General features: G+C 38.7%; 1 protein-coding gene and 1 non-coding gene across 2 annotated transcripts in view; one reads left to right on the plus strand and one right to left on the minus strand.

The window, feature by feature from the left end:
• Positions 1-9,977, minus strand: part of C7 (complement C7) — an 82,510-nt gene extending 72,533 nt beyond the window's left edge. The window contains exon 1 of the mRNA XM_031003284.3: positions 9,671-9,977. Coding sequence (XP_030859144.2) covers positions 9,671-9,676 — 6 coding nt within the window. The 5' untranslated portion in view covers positions 9,677-9,977. The remainder of the gene's footprint in view (positions 1-9,670) is intronic.
• On the plus strand, positions 7,973-8,034 carry LOC115931321 (U7 small nuclear RNA). Its single transcript, XR_004067829.1, has one exon. It is a non-coding gene; the product is annotated as a U7 small nuclear RNA (small nuclear RNA).
• Positions 9,978-17,613: the final 7,636 nt, after the last annotated feature.

A 17,613-nucleotide genomic window follows, 5' to 3' on the forward strand; every position in this document is an offset into this window, starting at 1 on the left:
TTGCTGAAGCTTGTTTTTCCCCCTAACATGTTATCTGTCCTGGAGAAAGTTCTGTGTGCACTTGAGAAGAATGTGCATTCTGTTGCTGTTGGATGGCATGTTCTGTGTGTGTGTGTGTGTGTGTGTGTGTCTGTTAGATTCATTAGGTCTAAAGCGATATTCAAATCCAATGTTTTCTTACTAATTTTCTGGATTATCTTTCATTGTTGAAAGTGGCGTATTGAAATACCCTACTATAATTGTATTGCAATCTGTCTCTTCCATCATATCCTTAATATTTATTTTATATATTTAGGTTCTCTGAAGTTGGGTGCATATATATTTACAATTGTTATACCCTCTTGATGAGTTGACTCCTTTATCATCATATAATGTCCTTACATTTTTTTACAGTTTTTGACTTTAAGTCTATTTTGTCTTATATAAGTATAGTTATCCCTGCTTTCTTTTGGTTTCTATTGATGTGGAATATCTTTCTTCCATTGCCTAATTTTCAATCTGTGTGCCCTTAAAAGCGAGGTGAGTTTCCTGCAGGTAACGTATAGTTGGGTCTTGTTTTTTTATTCATTCACTTACTCTATATCTTTTTATTGGAGAACTTAATTCATTTACATTCAAGGTCATTATTGATAGATAAGGACTTACTACTGCCATTTTGTTATGTTGTTGTTGTTGTTTTTCTTGTTGTTGTTGTTTTTCTTGTTGTTGTTGTTGTGGTATTGTAGATACTTTTTTTTTGGAGATAGGGCCTCTCTTGCCCAGGCTGGAGTGCAGTAGTGTGATCACAGCTCACTGCACCCTCGACCTCCCAGGCTCAAATGATGCTCCCACCTCAGCCTTTGTGAGTAGCTGGGACCACAGGTATGTGCCACCACATCCAGCTAATTTTTTTTTAAGTTATTGTAGAGATAGGGCCACCCTATGTTGCCCAGGCTGGAAGATACATTTTTCTTTCTTTCTGTCCTGCTGTCTTTGTGGTTTCGCGGTTTTCAATAGTGGTATTCTTTGAATACTATTTCTGTTTTGTGCTTCTACTAAAGATTTTTGCTTTGTGCTTATTATGAGGCTTCCAGAGCACATCTTATAATCACAAGAGCCTATTTCAAGGTGATTACAACTTAACTTTGCATACAACTCTACATTTTTACTCTCCCGTCAAACAGTTTATATTTTTTTGATGTCAGAATTTACATCATGTGTATCCTTTGATAAGTTATTTTAGTGTTACTATAGTTGTCATTAATAGTTCTAGCTTACATTTCTTAAATGATTTGAAAACTATTACATTTGTACAAGTCAAGATTTGTGACTTGGCAGTATAAAAATGAAAGAACCATGGAGAAGGCTAAGTGACTCTGCTTATCTTTTTAAGTTTCTATTTTAAATAGAAGCTTGAAGGATCTTCAAAAAATTAAAAATAGAACTAGCATATGATTCAGCAATCCCCTACAGGGTATATAGCCAAAGTAAATGAAATCAGTATATCAAAGAGAAATGTGCACTCCCATGTTCATTGCTGCATTATTTACAATAGCCAAGATACAGAACCAACCTAAGTGTCCATCAAAGGATAAGGGGATAAAGAAAATGTGGTAAAGAGACACAATGAAATAGTACTTGGCCTTAAAAAAAGAAGAAAATTCTGTCATTTGTGACAACATGGATTAACCCAGATAACATTATATTAAGTGAAATAAAACAAGCAGAAATAAATCATTCAGTATTTTTCTTTCTAGAAAAATACTTACATTTGGAATCTAAAAATGTTGAAGTCTAAAAAGTAAAGAGTAAAATGGTTACCAAGGGCCGTGGGAGCAGGGTGGGGATTGTTGAAGAGATGTTGGTCAAAGGTTACAAAACTTCAGTTACATAGAAGGAATAAGTTCAAGAGATCTATCATACAAAATGGTGACTTACTTAATACCAATATATTATATTCTTTTTCTTTTCTTTTTTTTTTTTTTGAGATGGAGTCTCGCTCTGTCACTCAGGTTGGAGTGCATTGGCGCAGCCTTGGCTCACTGCAACCTCTGCCTCCCAGATTCAAGTGATTCTCTTGCCTCGGCCTCCCAAGTAGCTGGGATTACAGGTGAGCGCCAACATGCCTGGCTAATTTTTGAATTTTTAGTAGAGACTGGGTCTCACTATGTTGGCCAGGCTGCTCTAGAACAATGTATTATATTCTTAAAAACTCCTAAGAGAGTAGATTTTAAGTATTCTCCCTACAAAAGTATGGGAGGTAATGCATACGGTTAATTAGCTCAATTGAGCCATTCTACAATATATACATATTTTATAACATCATGTTGTGCACAATAAATAGACACAATTTTTATTTGTCAGTTAAAAGAAATAAATTACAAAGATAAATAAATGCTTTTTTTAAAAAAAATAAAAATTTGGTACAATCCTGTCAAACCCTATCTCCTACCGCTGAATTCTGTAAAGACAAGTAAGGGTTGGGTGATGCCATGGACACACAAATTGAAAATACTCAGTAGACTTAAATGGTTTCGAGCATTTCCTTAAGGTCCCATCATCTTTTAATCCCTTATTCCACTCCGGTTCTCTCTGACTACAGCACTCCGGAGGGATACCAAGAGGAGAGAAAACCTGAATGAAGTAGCAGTGCAAATGGCTGATTTTAAAAAGAAACCAAGCTTCCTAAGTTGGTAATCAAGGTTGAAGCACAGCAGTAAGCAGGGGGCAGTGACTCTCATCTTATTCTTTAGTACTGTGGGTGGTCCTTTTGATGTTTAAAACACTCCTGAGGCCTTTTATAATCATCTTTATGTGATAGCACAAGCCTAAATATTGAGGATCTGATAGGTTACGAAATTGTACATAAGATGTGATTACATTTTGTTTGAAAAATCTAATGTGCATTGAAAAACAAAATCTAGAAAGAAATATAATAAAGCATAATAGTTTATTTCTGGTTGTCAAATTATAGGTAGTTTCTATTATATATTTTCCTACTTTAACTGTATGTATTTTCCTACTTTAACTGATAGCTGAAGGTGATGGAGAAGATACAATTCAAATCTTTACTGATTCTCTAAGAATATCAAATGCATCCAGTTTATAACTCTGGATAAAGGACTTTAAAATCATCTCACATTTTAATAGTCCAATATTTTCTCTCTTCTTCCTGAACTCCCCAAAACTCTTTTTCTCAATGTACCTATGAAAAGTCTTCTTAACATTATTTTCTGGATCTTTCCACTATCCTTAGATAACCCATTCTCTTATTAGGTATCTTTTTTTCAGTTGTAAAATTCTGCCTGCCTGCTTCTGGCTGTTAGAGTTCTAAAAATGTTTAAGCCTATTGTGCTGATTAGCATATCCGAAAGGGTGAAAAGGTGCCAAGGAGTTGGGAAACCGTGAACAATGTTGGGGGAAGTTATTTGGGGGAGATTATGAATACTTTTCTGACTTCAACAAACATGTGGATCGTATAATTTTTTAAGATGTTTTTGTTTTAAATTATAAGCTATGTGGGGTGTGTTTTTTATTTTCCAATAATGTGGCTTTCCTCTGTGCTGTGTCAGCTCATTTTTTCTTGTCCCTGGGAAAGCCTATTTCACAGCTTTACTAGTCATTTTTAGGCATTAACCACTAGTCACATTTTCAGAAAACAATCTATTATAATATTCAAACTTCAATTTATCCTCCAATTTTAAATCTCTCTCTCTTACTTTCAGTTTCTGGGTGCTTGTAATGAGGGAGGAGTGGGGTCCACTTCAAAATTGCGCCACCTGACTCCTCTTCCCCACCTCCCCAAGCTGCCTCTTTCCTCTCCAAAATCAGAGCAACAGGAATGAGAGAGACAAGAGTAAAACAGAATCTTGCTTGACTGATCCAGTTGGAGTCTGGTGATGGCAAATCAATGTGTTAGACGTTTGACTGCTGATTGTTTATCTCTCGCAGTGTTTTTGTGGTTCTTTGGACGTCTTCCTACTACTCTGTAGCCACTGTACTCTGGCACAAATGATTCATCCCTTTGTTAATCACTTTCGATTCTCACCCATGCCTGCTTCCTGGGGGTCCTTTCCAAACTGATGCTATTTCTTGGGGTTGCTTCATCCTGCAGTCAAGCACTCTCTCAGGCAGTGTCTCTGACAGTCCAAATCTGGTTCCCTTTTAACCATCCATATGCAGGCCATGGGATCCCTGCACACATCCATGTCCTGCCAAACTCTGAATGTCCACGCTGTAACTGATACTGCTGGGTTTATTTACTCTGCTAAAGGACGTCTGTACCTTTACATTTTCTCAAATGTGCATAGGGTAGCATTTCCTATATCCCCTATGCACAATCTTGTATTCTCTTGAGAATGGGGATGGCCCAAGGGTTACCAAACAGATTTGGGAATACTCTCTTTGTAATATTGCATAGAATGTCTAGCATCTCACTTTAAAATGTGAAGGTCCTCCTGTCTCTCACCTTATACAAAAATCAACTCAACATGGATTGAAAACTTAAATGTAAGACCTGAAACTATAAAAACACTAGAAGAAAACCTAGGGAAAACTCTTCTGGACATTGGTCTAGGCCAAGAATTCATAACTAAGGCCTCAAAAGCACAAGCAACAAAAACAAGATTAGACAAATGGAACTTAATTAAAATTAAAAGCTTCTCTACAACAAAAGAAATAATCAACAGCGTGAACAGACAACCTACAGAATGGGAGAAAATATCTGCAAATTATGCATCTGACAGAGAACTAATATCCAGAATCTACAAGAAACTCAAACAATGATAACAACAAAAACAACAACAACAAAAACATTGAAAAGTGGGCAAAGGACATGAATAGACATTTTTCAAAGACATACAAATGGCTCACAAGCATATGAAAATGTGCTTAACATCACTAATCATCAGAGAATTAAATTAAAACCACAAGGAGATATCATCTTACACAGTCAGAATGGCTACTATTAAAAAGTAAAAAAACTGGCTGAATGTGATGGCTCACACCTGTAATCCCAACACTTTGAGAGGACAAGGCAGGAGGATTGCTTGAAGCCAGAAGTTTGAGACCAGCCTAGGCAACATAGTAAGACTCTGTCTCTACAAAAAAAATAATTCTTAAAAAATTATTTGGGGCGGTGGGACGCAGTGACTCACGCCTGTAATCCCAACACTTTGGGAGGCTGAGGCGGGAAAATCATGAGGTCAGGAGATCAAGACCATCCTGACTAACACGGTAAAACCCCATCTCTACTAAAAGTACAAAAAATTAACCAGGCATGTTGGCACACACCTGTAGTCTCAGCTACTTGGGAGGCTGAGGCAGGAGAATCGCTTGAACCCAGGAGGTGGAGATTACAGTGAGCCGAGATCATGCCACTGCACTCCAGCCTAGGTGACAGAGCGAGACTCCATCTCAAAATATATAAATATACATATATATATATTTGCACATGGTGGCACATGCCCAAATAGTGCCAGCTACTCAGAAGGCTGAGGCAGGAGGATCACTTGAGCCCAGGAATTCAAAGGTGCAGTGAGCTATGATTGCACCATTACTCTCCAACCTGGATAACAGAGCAAGACCCCATCTCTCTTTAAAAATGTCAAAAAATAACAGTTGTTGGTAGGAATGCAGAGATAAGTGAGAATAGGGAATAGTATATATTCCTACCAATGTATACTATTGGTGGGAATGTAAATTAGTACAACTTCCATAAAAAACAGTATGGAGATTTCTCAAAGAACTAAAACTTGAACTACCATCGGATCCATCAATCCCACTACTGGGTATCTACCCAAAGGAAAAGAAATCATTATATCAGAAAGATACCCGTACTCGTATGTTTATCTCAACACTATTCACAATAGCAAAGATATAGAAGCAACCTAAGTGTCCAACAACAGATGATTGGATAAAGAAAATGCAGTATGTACACAATGAAATACTGTTCAATTTTTTAAAAAAGAATGAAACCATGTCTTTTGCAGCAGCATGGATGGAACTGGAGGTCATTATATTAAGTGAAACAACTTAGAAACATAAAATCAAGTACCTCATATTCTCACTTACAAGTAGGAGCTAAATAATGTGTACACATGGACAAAAAGTATGGAATAATAGACATTGGAGACTCAGAAGAGTTGGGGATAGAAAGGGGAAGAGTGATGAGAAATTACTTAATGGGTACAATGTACATTATTTGGAAGATAGATACACTGAAATCCCAGACTTCAACACTACCCAACATATCCATGTAACAAAATTGCACTTGTACCCCTTAAATGTATACAAATAAAATAACTAAATGAATAAAATTTCCAAAAAAACCATAAAATTTCAAAAAATCTTGAGTACTTATTCTTGGCCTTTGACTCTCAGCCAAAATGTGGATACTGAAAATAATTATTTCTAACTTTCTGTCACAGGTGTTTTAAAATAATTTCAGCCAGGTTTGGTGGCTCATGCCTGTAATCCTGGCATTTGGGAAGGACAAGGTGGTAGGATCACTTGAGCCCAGGAGTTTGAGGCCAGCCTGGGCAACATAGTGAGACCTCGTCGCAACAAAAAATACAAAAATTAGCCAGGCATGGTGGTGGGCACTTGTAGTCCCAGCTACTCAGAAGACTAAGGTGGGAGGATCACTTGAGCCCAGGATGTAGCGGCTGCAGTGAGCCATAATTGTACCACTACACTCCAGCCAGGGCAACAGAGCAAGATCTTCTCTCAAATTTAAAAGCATTTTTTAAAATAAAGAATTTCAATGAAATTTTAGGAAATATAGTTTTTATCATCATGGATGCCTTTGTCATCACCTTCTTCATATACATACTCATTATAACCCATCAAGGTCTGCTTATTACAAGACCAGTTCTGTTCATGAGTTATACAAAGTGAATCTACTAACCAAAAGCATTTCTTGAAATTTTGCTAGCCTTAGGATAATTACCTTTGGAAAAAATACCTTACAAATGAACAAGAGAGATAGAACAAACACAAATCACGTGAATGACAGTGATAGACATACATCTGAACTGACTCTATAAAAGAATTGTTTGGTTGAAGAAGTATGTGGGGCCGGGTGTGGTGGTTCACGCCTGTAATCCCAGCACTTCGGGAGGCCGAGGCAGGTGGATCATGAGGTCAGGAGTTCAAGACCAGCCTGGCCAATATGGTGAAACCCCATCTTTACTAAAAAAAAAAAAAGTACAAAAATTAGCCAGGCATGGTGGCGCACGCCTGTAGTCCCAGCTACTCAGGAGGCTGAGGCAGAAGAATCGCTTGAACCCAGGAGGCGGAAGTTGGAGTGAACAGAGATCGTACCTCTGCACTCCAGCCTGGGCGACAGAGTGAGACTTTGTCTCAAAAAAAAAAAAAAAAAGAAAGAAAGAAAAGGTGTGTGGTATTTTTGTTCTGTGTCAATGTAGCTAAGCTGGAACTACATTCCCCTGAATTATCTTCTCCTCTTTATCGTCAGTGAATGAGCATTAGCTCTACCTCCTTCTTCCAGTATGTCCCAGCTACAATCCTGATTTGAGACATTACTGTGCTTGACCATCACTGTGCTTGGGCACTGTGACGACCATTCCCTAGGTTCACAGGCCCCAGGCTCAGCTCTCTCCCGGATGGACAGAACAAATGGCTGGGCCACAGCCAGCTCCGAGGGAAGTCCCTTGGCCCTGACATCCTTCTCAAACACCTCAGACCCAAGTTATTTCCTATCCAAGAACACAGAGAGAACCAAAGGGAATCCTGTGACTGTCTCTCTGAATTTAGTTCACGTGGGGGCTGTGGGGCCAAAACATTGCTTCCTCTTAAAAGGTCTGACATAGAAACCATTTCTAGCTTCTTGATAGCCCAAGGCTTTCACAAGTGTCCCTTCTTTATCACATATCACCAAAGCATGTCCTTCAGGTTTACCATAAAAATATGAATGTCCACTTTCAAATACAGGTAAGAACTCTACATGCGACTTGGAGTGAAATAATTGCTTTAGTGTTACAGCTGTTTTAGAACTTGTCTATCAGGCTTCCCAACTTTTGCTGGAAAGCCCCTATATGTAAAATTTTTAAAAAATTAATTGCTTTATTTGTTGATATTTTGTCAACTAATTAAAGGATAGAAGTATATTTATTATTACAGCAGTAAAATATTATAATAATGATTGTAAACATGTTTTTAAGCACAAAGCAATTATTAAGATTTCTTATTGTAAAATAAAGTAAAAGATTAATAGTTAACACAAATATTAGGAAAAAACATTTTGGCTAGATAACTTTCAGAAGAGCATCATATTCTTTTCTTTTTTTTTTTTTTTTTTTTTTTTTGAGACAGAGTCTCACCTTATTGCCCAGGCTGGAGGGCAGTGTCTAGTGTTGCCATCTTTATGTCCATGAGTACCCAATATTTAGTTCCCACTTAAAATTAAGAACATGGGGTATTTGATTGTCTGTTCCTGCATTAATTTTCTTAGGATAATGACCTCTAGCTGCCTCCATGTTGCTGCAAAGGACATGATTTCATTCTTTTTTATGACTGCCCATCATAACTTTAAACAAATTAACTTTGTTATTTGTGTTTAATTTTTAATTATTTAATTTCACAGAAGGCATGGCTTAATCAAGACCCATATCTTCCTCCTCCTCTAACCCCAATAATGAGCGAGCTTGGATTCGGTGCCCCAATGGACAATACAGTGACTATGGAAGAAATCTAGCCACTGACAGATCTGTGAAATTATTCCTACAGTCTTACAATGCAACATTTTTAAAGTTTAAATACAAAAACTCAAAATAATAAAATTTGAATAGCAATCTCAACTTATTTTTGCATTCCAGAGATTTAGTCTATGATAGTGATTTCTATCTTTGGTCTTATCTTTTGTTGAATAGTTTTTTGGTTGTGTTTTGTTTTGTTTTTTAATATTTGGCCTTTTTGCATTGGGCCAACATGTATGCTTGTTAGACCTTTAGTTTTATTCCATCTACTCATATCTTGTGTTCTCACAATGCTGACTCTTTGATCCAGGATTTCAAATTCTCAAGTTCCAAGCCTGCAAATTTGCTTTTCTATTAGCTCTTAGATAAATCGCAGGACCCTACTGCATGGCTCCGAATCCAAACAAGCAAAAATATATATATGTGTATATATATATATATATATGTGTGTGTGTATATATATATGTATATATATATACACATATATATATGTATATATATATATACATATATATATGTATATATATATATACATATATATATGTATATATATATATACATATATATGTGTATATATATATGTATATATATATACATATATATATATATATATATATATACCAGAGGAAAGTTTTTCCCAAGAAATAACAATAGTATTATTGTATTTCTTTATGACTTTATCGGGACTTTCATAAACATTGTCTCCAATTCCTGATTCCCAGACCTCTGGACCTATAATTTCACCACAAGTTAAAAAAAAAAGGAATTCACTTTGGCTGAACTGTTAAATATGTTTAAATAAGGATTTCTAAAAATCACCCCCAGGTCTTTTGCTTCTGTATTTTCCTCTGGCCTTCTATTTATTTGATGTCTTTCAGTTAAGTATTACACCTCTTCATTTAAATTACACTTATATTACCCCCGTTCATTTGAAAAGATAGCTTCATTTACAAAAGTAATGAAATTATTCTTACCTTCATGTTTGGGAAAACATTCAGGGCAGAAGAGAGGAGGAAAATTTCCTCTGTAAGGGCCGGGTAAGTTTTCAACAGCAGGAAGAGCCCAGCAGGCTGCCTGCCTCTCTGCCTCTCCCTGCTCTAGATTATCTTGGCACTCATATATAGAGCAAGTGGTCCTGAGATTTAGCTCCTACCGCAACCGGATTCTCCAGCGACAGCAAGAGCCTGACCTTGTACTTAATCTGTGCCTTGAAACCAGATGCATCTTATCAATTACACAGCCTTAGCTACAGCCAGCTGGGACTGTTTGGAAGTTATAGATATGTTTCTTAGAAACATATCTACAAATCAGGAAACACAGCAAATGTTCTCAGTTCAATGTTTAAGTGATTTTCAACCAAAGGAGACTCTGTAAGGCAAGGGATGAGCCTCCTTGTTTCAATCTACTAAACTAAGTGGATGTTTTCATGATTCTCTTAAAAGGTGTTATACGCCAGACTTTGAGATTAAATATTTTGTGAAAGAAAATATTTAAATGCAGTTCTGTCACTCAAAATGTAAATGGAATATTCTGGAGTAGAATTTTTCCCCAAAGTACAGCCTAATACAACCCAATAGTCATCTCTTCATGCTTAACTTTCACAGAATAATCACAAAGAATATCAATTTTTGTAAACATATTTGAGGACGTCACTAATTTTCTCAAGAACTTCACTTAATCCTTTGATAATCAGATCACTGTGTTGGAAAGTTCTTCTCAGGGTCATTATCCACATCCATTTTCTCTCCTTCGCTTTTTATCCTGTCTTATTCTACCAGGTCTTTATTTGCCCATAGCTTTGCATTGATTCTAGCAAGTCCCCAACATCGCCTTCATACATTTAATAAAATACTGCTTATTTTGCAAGATTTTAGATTTCCTATTGAAACTGAGCTACAGTTGGCCGGGCGCGGTGGCTCATACCTGTAATCCCAGCACTTTGGGAGGCCGAGGCGAGCGGATCACTAGGTCAGGAGTTCAAGACCAGCCTGGCCAATACGGTGAAACCCCGTCTCTACTAAAAACACAAAAAAATTAGCCAGGCATGGTGGCATGCACTTGTAGTCCCAGCTACTCAAGAGGCTGAGAGAGAAGAATCACTTGAACCCGGGAGACGGAGGTTGCAGTGAGCTGAGATCGCACCACTGCACTCCAGCCTGGGAGACAGAGTGAGATTCCATCTCAAAAAAAAAAGAAAAAAATTGAGCTACAGTTTTATTTGTATTGTTGGACCAAATATTCTAACACTAGCTGCTAGTGCATTATGAGTGAGGTAGAATAAATGTTAAGCGGGAAAGAAAATTTGAGTTAAGAATAATTTTATAAGTAAACATTCCATTAGTGAAGATTTTCTAGCTTTAATGACTTTTTCTTCCTATATCCAAAGCACTGGAATAATAAAGACAACCCCTATCTTCCCCTCATAAATTAATGGTGGTTTCCAGAGACAAAGCTTCTGCATCTTTTGTTCAAAGCTTTAGTGATTTGTGTGGAAGAAATTTTGTCACAGAGACAAAGATCCTGACTCCTGAAAGAAATATTTTTTATTCAGCTCCAACTGCATAAATTCCAGATGCCGGAGACTCATCTTAAATTCTCAATATGCAATTCCATTTCAGCGGCTCTCTTAGTTTGGGTTCCCCCAGAAGTAGATTCAGAAACAAGAATTCAATTGCAAGTAGTTTGTTTTTGTTTTAAGAGATAATCTTAGAAAGCACCGCTGGAAGTGGGAAAGTGAGATTGGGGAGAAAAGAAAGTCAATAAAGGGTGTTTTATCAAGCAAGAGACTCCAGTGGGCAATTTGAGTTCAGTTCTAATGAGGAACTCTGAAAGACATTGCACACCAACTCTGCAATTAAGAGTTAGTCCAGCCAGGTGTGGTGGTTCACACCTGAGATCCCAGCACTTTGGGAGGCTGAGGTGGGTGGATCACTTGAGGTCAGGAGTTCAAGACCAGCCTAGCCATGATGGTGAAGCCCCATCTCTACTAAAAATACAAAAAAAAAAAAAAAATAGCCAGTTATGGTGGTTCATGCCTGTAATCCCAACTACTCAGGAGGCTGAGGCACGAGAATCACCGGAACCCAGCAGGCGGAGGCTGCAGTGAAGTGAGATTGCACCACTGCTCTTCAGCCTGGGTGACAGAGCAAGAGCCTGTCCCAAAAAAAAAAAAAAAAAAAAAAGAGTTAGTCCAATTAAGGGGTAAGGAAATCCATCGCTGATGATGAAGGTAGTTTCTGAACCCATTGGCTCTCTGGCACTACCAGCTTGCCCTGGGGGCAAGCTAAGCACACACCTGCAGCCATAAGTAAAGGTTTTCAAGCAGGGAATTGTAGCATTTGCAATATTTGCAGGTGTTTACCTTTGTCATTTAGAGGCGAGCAATGAAGGAATATGGGTAGGGTACCAACAGCATCTGCTACAGTAGCTTTTTATTTATATATACATGCATGTATTAATTTTTTCATCCTGAATTTGATCAATATTTTCCAAAATGTGTAATATGATAGGCTATCAGCTTTGACAGGTAGAAGCCTTAAGCTATATCCTTCCTTATTTTTGTTCTTTACATGCTATAAAGGACCGCATTAGCCCATTTACAGAATATCCTTAATCTAGAGGATGATTTGGATATACTTATAGTAATTTAGAACTTGAATTGTTCAGCTCAGGTATCCCATAGATCATTCAATTCTGAAAGGGTTACAGAAACTTCCTTTCCCCAATTGCCTTGCACACTCCTACCTTCATATCTGTAACATCACAAGAGCATTTCTTCTGTCTGCAATTTTAATGGAGGAACCATTAGCACAAAGGCTTTAAATGCAGGTGGGAGCAACACTGTGGGAAGTTTTACTGCTAGCATAAGTTGTATGGACTTTATTCACACAATGAGTCACTGAGAATTCACCCACTGGAAGTTTTTAAGAAAGAATCAAAGCAGTGTTTTAGATTGATTGAAACAGTAGCTGTGTGCAGCCTACATAGAATAGGTAAGGAAAGGAAGCAGGAAGCGTGACTTGGAATTTATTTCAGTAGTTTAGACAAGGGGATCAAGGCCTCATTTAAAAAGGGATTGACACAGCTGTCTCTACAAAAAACACAAAAATTAGCTGGGCATGATGGCACATGCCTGTAGTCTCAACTACTCAGAAAGCTGAGGTGGCCCAGAAGGTTGAGGCTGCAGTGAGTTATGAGCAGGTCACTGCACTCCAGCCTGGGTGACAGAGCAATGCCTTGTCTCAAAAACAAAAACAAAAACAGAAACAACAAAAAAAGAAGGGGCTGGGCACGATGGCTCACACCTGTAATCTCAGCACTTTAGGAGGCCGAGGCAGGTGAATCACTGGAGAGGTCAGGATTTCAAGACCAGCCTGGCCAACATGGTGACAACCCCATCTCTACTAAAACTACAAAAATTAGCCAGACGTGGTGGTGGGCAACTGTAATTCCAGCTACTTGGGAGGCTGAGGTAGGAGAATCACTTGAACCTGGGAGGCAGAGGTCGCAGTGAGCCAAGATGGCACCACTGCACTCCAGCCTGAGCAACACAGCAAGACGCTGTCTCAGAAAAAAAAAAAAGAAAAAAAAAAAGAAAGATAGACAAAAAAGCCAGAAGAATTCACAGGGTTTAGTGATTAAATATGGTTTCAAGTCTGATTGACTCAGAGAATTGAAAGAATTTAAGAAAAATTTAAAGGAGGAAGAAAATTAGAAGTCAAAAAGGAAGAGATGGTTTTCGAGAGGGGACATTTTTACTTTGGGGAAAGCATCCAACATATAATGGAGGTCTCTTTGGGAAGAGACAGGCTTCACCTATGTCTCTTGGAGGGGGACATGGGTGGAGCTGCTAGCATGGAGGTATCTAACTAAAATCATGGACTTCAGTGAATCTTCTAGAGACTGAACATAATTAACCATAAAACCACAAGAAATGCCCCTGTTCAGGAGTAAGAAAAAAAAAAGTCCCAAAAAGGAGAGGTTACAGAAAAAGAAGAAAAACCAAAACAGTGCAACATCAAGCCAATTCAGGAGAATTTCAAGATGAAGAACCCAGTCAACAATTACTTCCAGCAAATGCCCAGCCTTGGATTTGCAAAGCACAGTGCATTGTAAATTAAATGTTCTGAAAGTTCTGTAACAAGTAAAACTTTTTTAACTTTTTCAACCCAGAATTTCTCAAGTTCATGTGACCCCCTGGACTTTTATTTCTAACAAACCCCAAAACTGGTATATGGGCATGCTTTGGCAAATAAATGGTGTCTGAGCCAAAGCTAAATCAGTAGAAGGATAAAGCAGATTTCTGCCAGACTGGGGAAGGGTCAATAAGGGCTCAGCCCTCTCCTCATCTCCTGTGACACCAGCTCTTCCCCATTTGCCCTCATCTCCCTTGGCAGCTCCTCAAACACTGTTAACATCCCCAAACCCTAATGAAACTATTACACCACCAATGATATCAGGAAGCAATTCTGGTTCACCACAGGGAGATATTTGAAAACATTTTAACGAAGCTATTTCATTTACTAGTCATTTCATTTTGCTCTGAATTGTTCCAACAGATTTAGCTGACTCTGGGGGTTTCAGAGGAACAAACTCACTGGGGAAGAGTAAAAGCCTCCTTTTTCCTCCTCTCTTGTATTGAGGCTGGTAAGGTCAGAATTGAACCGGCCAGGAGTTGGAGTGAAGAAGCAAGAGCATCCCCTAGTGGCAGACTGCTCCAGGCCCTAGAGTCAAAGAATACCATTAAGCTCTGGAGTTAACCCACTCAGGAGGGAGTGAAACACAGTGAATCTTCCTAGGCTCCCAGGCAAGTGCTTGTTAAGCTAATAAGTACTCCAGGTGGTATTGCTTTTTCCATTTAAAGTGTCACACTGTGAACAGTTTGAGAATGAAAAATGGCTGCCAAGCAATGCCTTATTCAAAGGAAGATTTCAGTAAAATGATGATCATTAAATGCTTTATCATTACACATAATAAGATGCTGCCCATCTTTGCTGGAAGCACTGCATTAAATGCTGTGATCTGTGCATTAATTTAAAGTGAGGCCACTAGATTAATACTCTCTGTTGGCATCCGGTTCTTCATAAGAAAGTTGTTTAAGGTTTAAACAGATTAGGAAATACAAGGTTTCACACTTCCCTTCTGGACAGACTTCTGGACAGGTGCCATTGTACTTTTCCACACTGGACAAGCCTTTGCCCTGGTGACCCCGATGGCTACAGATGGCAAGAATCAAATTACAATCACGAGGAGATAAGAAGTTTTGTCGTTATGGTTTTTAATAGTGACAGGCATTTGCTAAATTTAGGAGAAGGCCCAGATTTGTTTGGGTTTCTGAATGGCATCTGGGTTTTTCAGTTATTGCAATGCACGTTGTAGCAGTAGCCTGCAAGTACAAGATACATTTCATTTGGTTTAAATTTGAATTAAGTCAAACAGCTCTGAGAAGGAAGACATAAAATACAAAGATTTCAGTGGTTCTGTAACTGCCTTATGTAAAGTCCTGTGGAGGAAGGGTAAAAAAGGACAAGGTCATTTATTTGATCTACACTTCAAACTTGTGGTGCCTAAACAGAAAGTTGTTTTTGTTTTCATACCAAGAGCTCAGCATGCAATAGACCTAAAATAAAAATCACTCACTCAGAAAATGTCAGGCCACCCCTTAATTTTAAGCTTTAACTCTTTAAACAATCTTTAAGCAGATATGTTTTAATATCAGATTCATCGTTAAATATTCCACAGGCCAAGAAAGAATAAACAATGTGGTTAAAAAAAAGTAAAATCCTAGGCGGGTGGATCACAAGGTCAGGAGTTCGAGACCATCCTGGCCAACATGGCAAAACCCCATCTCTACTAAAAATACAAAAATTAGCTAGGTGTGGTAGCACACCTGTAGCACATGCCTGTAATCCCAGCTACTCAGGAGGCTGAGGCCGGACAGCTGCTTGAACCCTGGAGGCAGAGGCTGCAGTGAGCCGAAATCGTGCCACTGCACTCCAGCCTGGGTGACAGGGAGGGACTCCGTCTCAAAAAAAAAAAAAAAAAAAGAAGTAAAATCCTGAATTGTGCAACCTTTTTTTCACAAATGTTTGTGAAAAAAAATCTTAGTAACCAGGGAAGAAAAGTCACAAATACCTAACTAGAAACTTCTTAGGAGGAAAATTTTTCTAAAAGCAAAATGAGTACTAATTTGTATTTCTTTTGTTTATTTTTTTATTTTTTTATTTTTTTGAGACAGGGTCTTGCTCTGTCACCCAGGCTGGAGTGCAGTGGTGTGACCACAGCTCACTGCAGCCTCAACCTCCTGAGCTCAGGTGATCCTCCCACCTTAGCCATCCCTTGAGTAGCAGGGACCACAGGCCCATGCCACCATGTTCAGCTAATTTTTGTATGTTTTGTAGAGCTAAGGTTTCATCGTGTTGCCCAGGTTGGCCTCACACTGCTGAGTTCAAGTGAACCTCTTGCCTTAGCCTTCCAAAGTGCTGTGGGCCTCTAATTTGTGTTTCATTTATACAAATATGTGCTCTGAAAACAGATAATCTGGGTTCAAATCTTGGGCAGGTTTGTTCATCTCTCTGACTTTCTGTTTTCTTATCTGAAAGGTGGAAATCATATTATCTAACCCCTAGGGTTATTATATTAAATGAGATAATCCAAATACAACAATTAGCATCATGCCCAGAATATAGTGAGCTTAGTCCAATAAATATGAACTAGTATGCAAATTATCATAAACAATCCAGCTGGGCACAGTGACTTGCTCCTATAATCCCAGCACTTTGGGAGGCCAAGGCAGCAGGATTGCTTGAGGCCAGGAATTCAAGACCACCCTGAGCAACATGGCAAGACCCCGTATGTACAAGAAAATTTTAAAAATTATCCATGCATGGTGGTGCATGCCTCTGGTCCCAGCTACTCAGGAGGCTGAGGTGGGAGGGTCACATGAGCCCAAGAGATTGAGGCATCAGTAAGCCATGATCGTGCCACTGCATTCCAGCCTAGGCAACAAAGCAAGAACATGGCTCAAACAAACAAACAAACAAACAAATTGGGCCGGGTGCAGTGGCTCACACCGGTAATCCCACCACTTTGGGAGGCCAAGGTGGGTGGATCACCTGAGGTCAGGAGTTCGAGACCAGCCTGACCAACATAGTCAAACCCTGTCTCTACTAAAAATACAAATATTAGTCGGGCATGGTGGTATGCACCATAGTCCCAGCTACTTGAGAGGCTGAGGCAGTAGAATCGCTTGAACCTAGGAGGTGGAGGTTGCAGTGAGCTGAGATTGCACCACTGCACTCCAGCCCGGGCAACAAAGTGAGACTCCGTCTCAAAAACAAACAAACAAACAAAAAACAGTGAAACAATCCGAATAGTCATCAATGATGGATTGGTTAAATAATGTATAGCATATACACACTTTTTTTGTTTTTTTTTGTGAGACTTGCTTTGTTGCCAAGGTTGGAGTATAGTGGCGCCATCTTGGCTCACTGTAACTTCCACATCCTGGGTTCAAGCTATTCTTGTGCCTCAGCCTCCCGGGTAATTGGGACTACAGGCATGCGCCACCATGCCTGGCTAATTTTTTTTGTATTTTTAGGAGAGACAGGGTTTCACCATGTCACCCAGGCTGGTCTTGCACTCCTGAGCTCAGGCAATCCACCTGTCTTGGCCTCCCAAAGTGCTAGGATTACAAGCGTGAGCCACTGCACCCAACGACAGTATGTACACACATTAAATGGAATATTATTCAGCTAAATAAATGGAAGAAACACTCTATGCACTGATATGGAAAGATCTACAAAATATACTCTAGAGGTGAAAAAAAGGTGCAGAACAGTATGGCATTTTGGGTTAACAGAAGAGAGGAGAATAAGAATATATATTCCATTTGTTTGCATTTGCATGAAAAAACTCT

Source organism: Gorilla gorilla, chromosome 19 (assembly GCF_029281585.2).
Source record: "Gorilla gorilla gorilla isolate KB3781 chromosome 19, NHGRI_mGorGor1-v2.1_pri, whole genome shotgun sequence".
NCBI classification, from domain to species: Eukaryota; Metazoa; Chordata; class Mammalia; order Primates; family Hominidae; genus Gorilla; species Gorilla gorilla.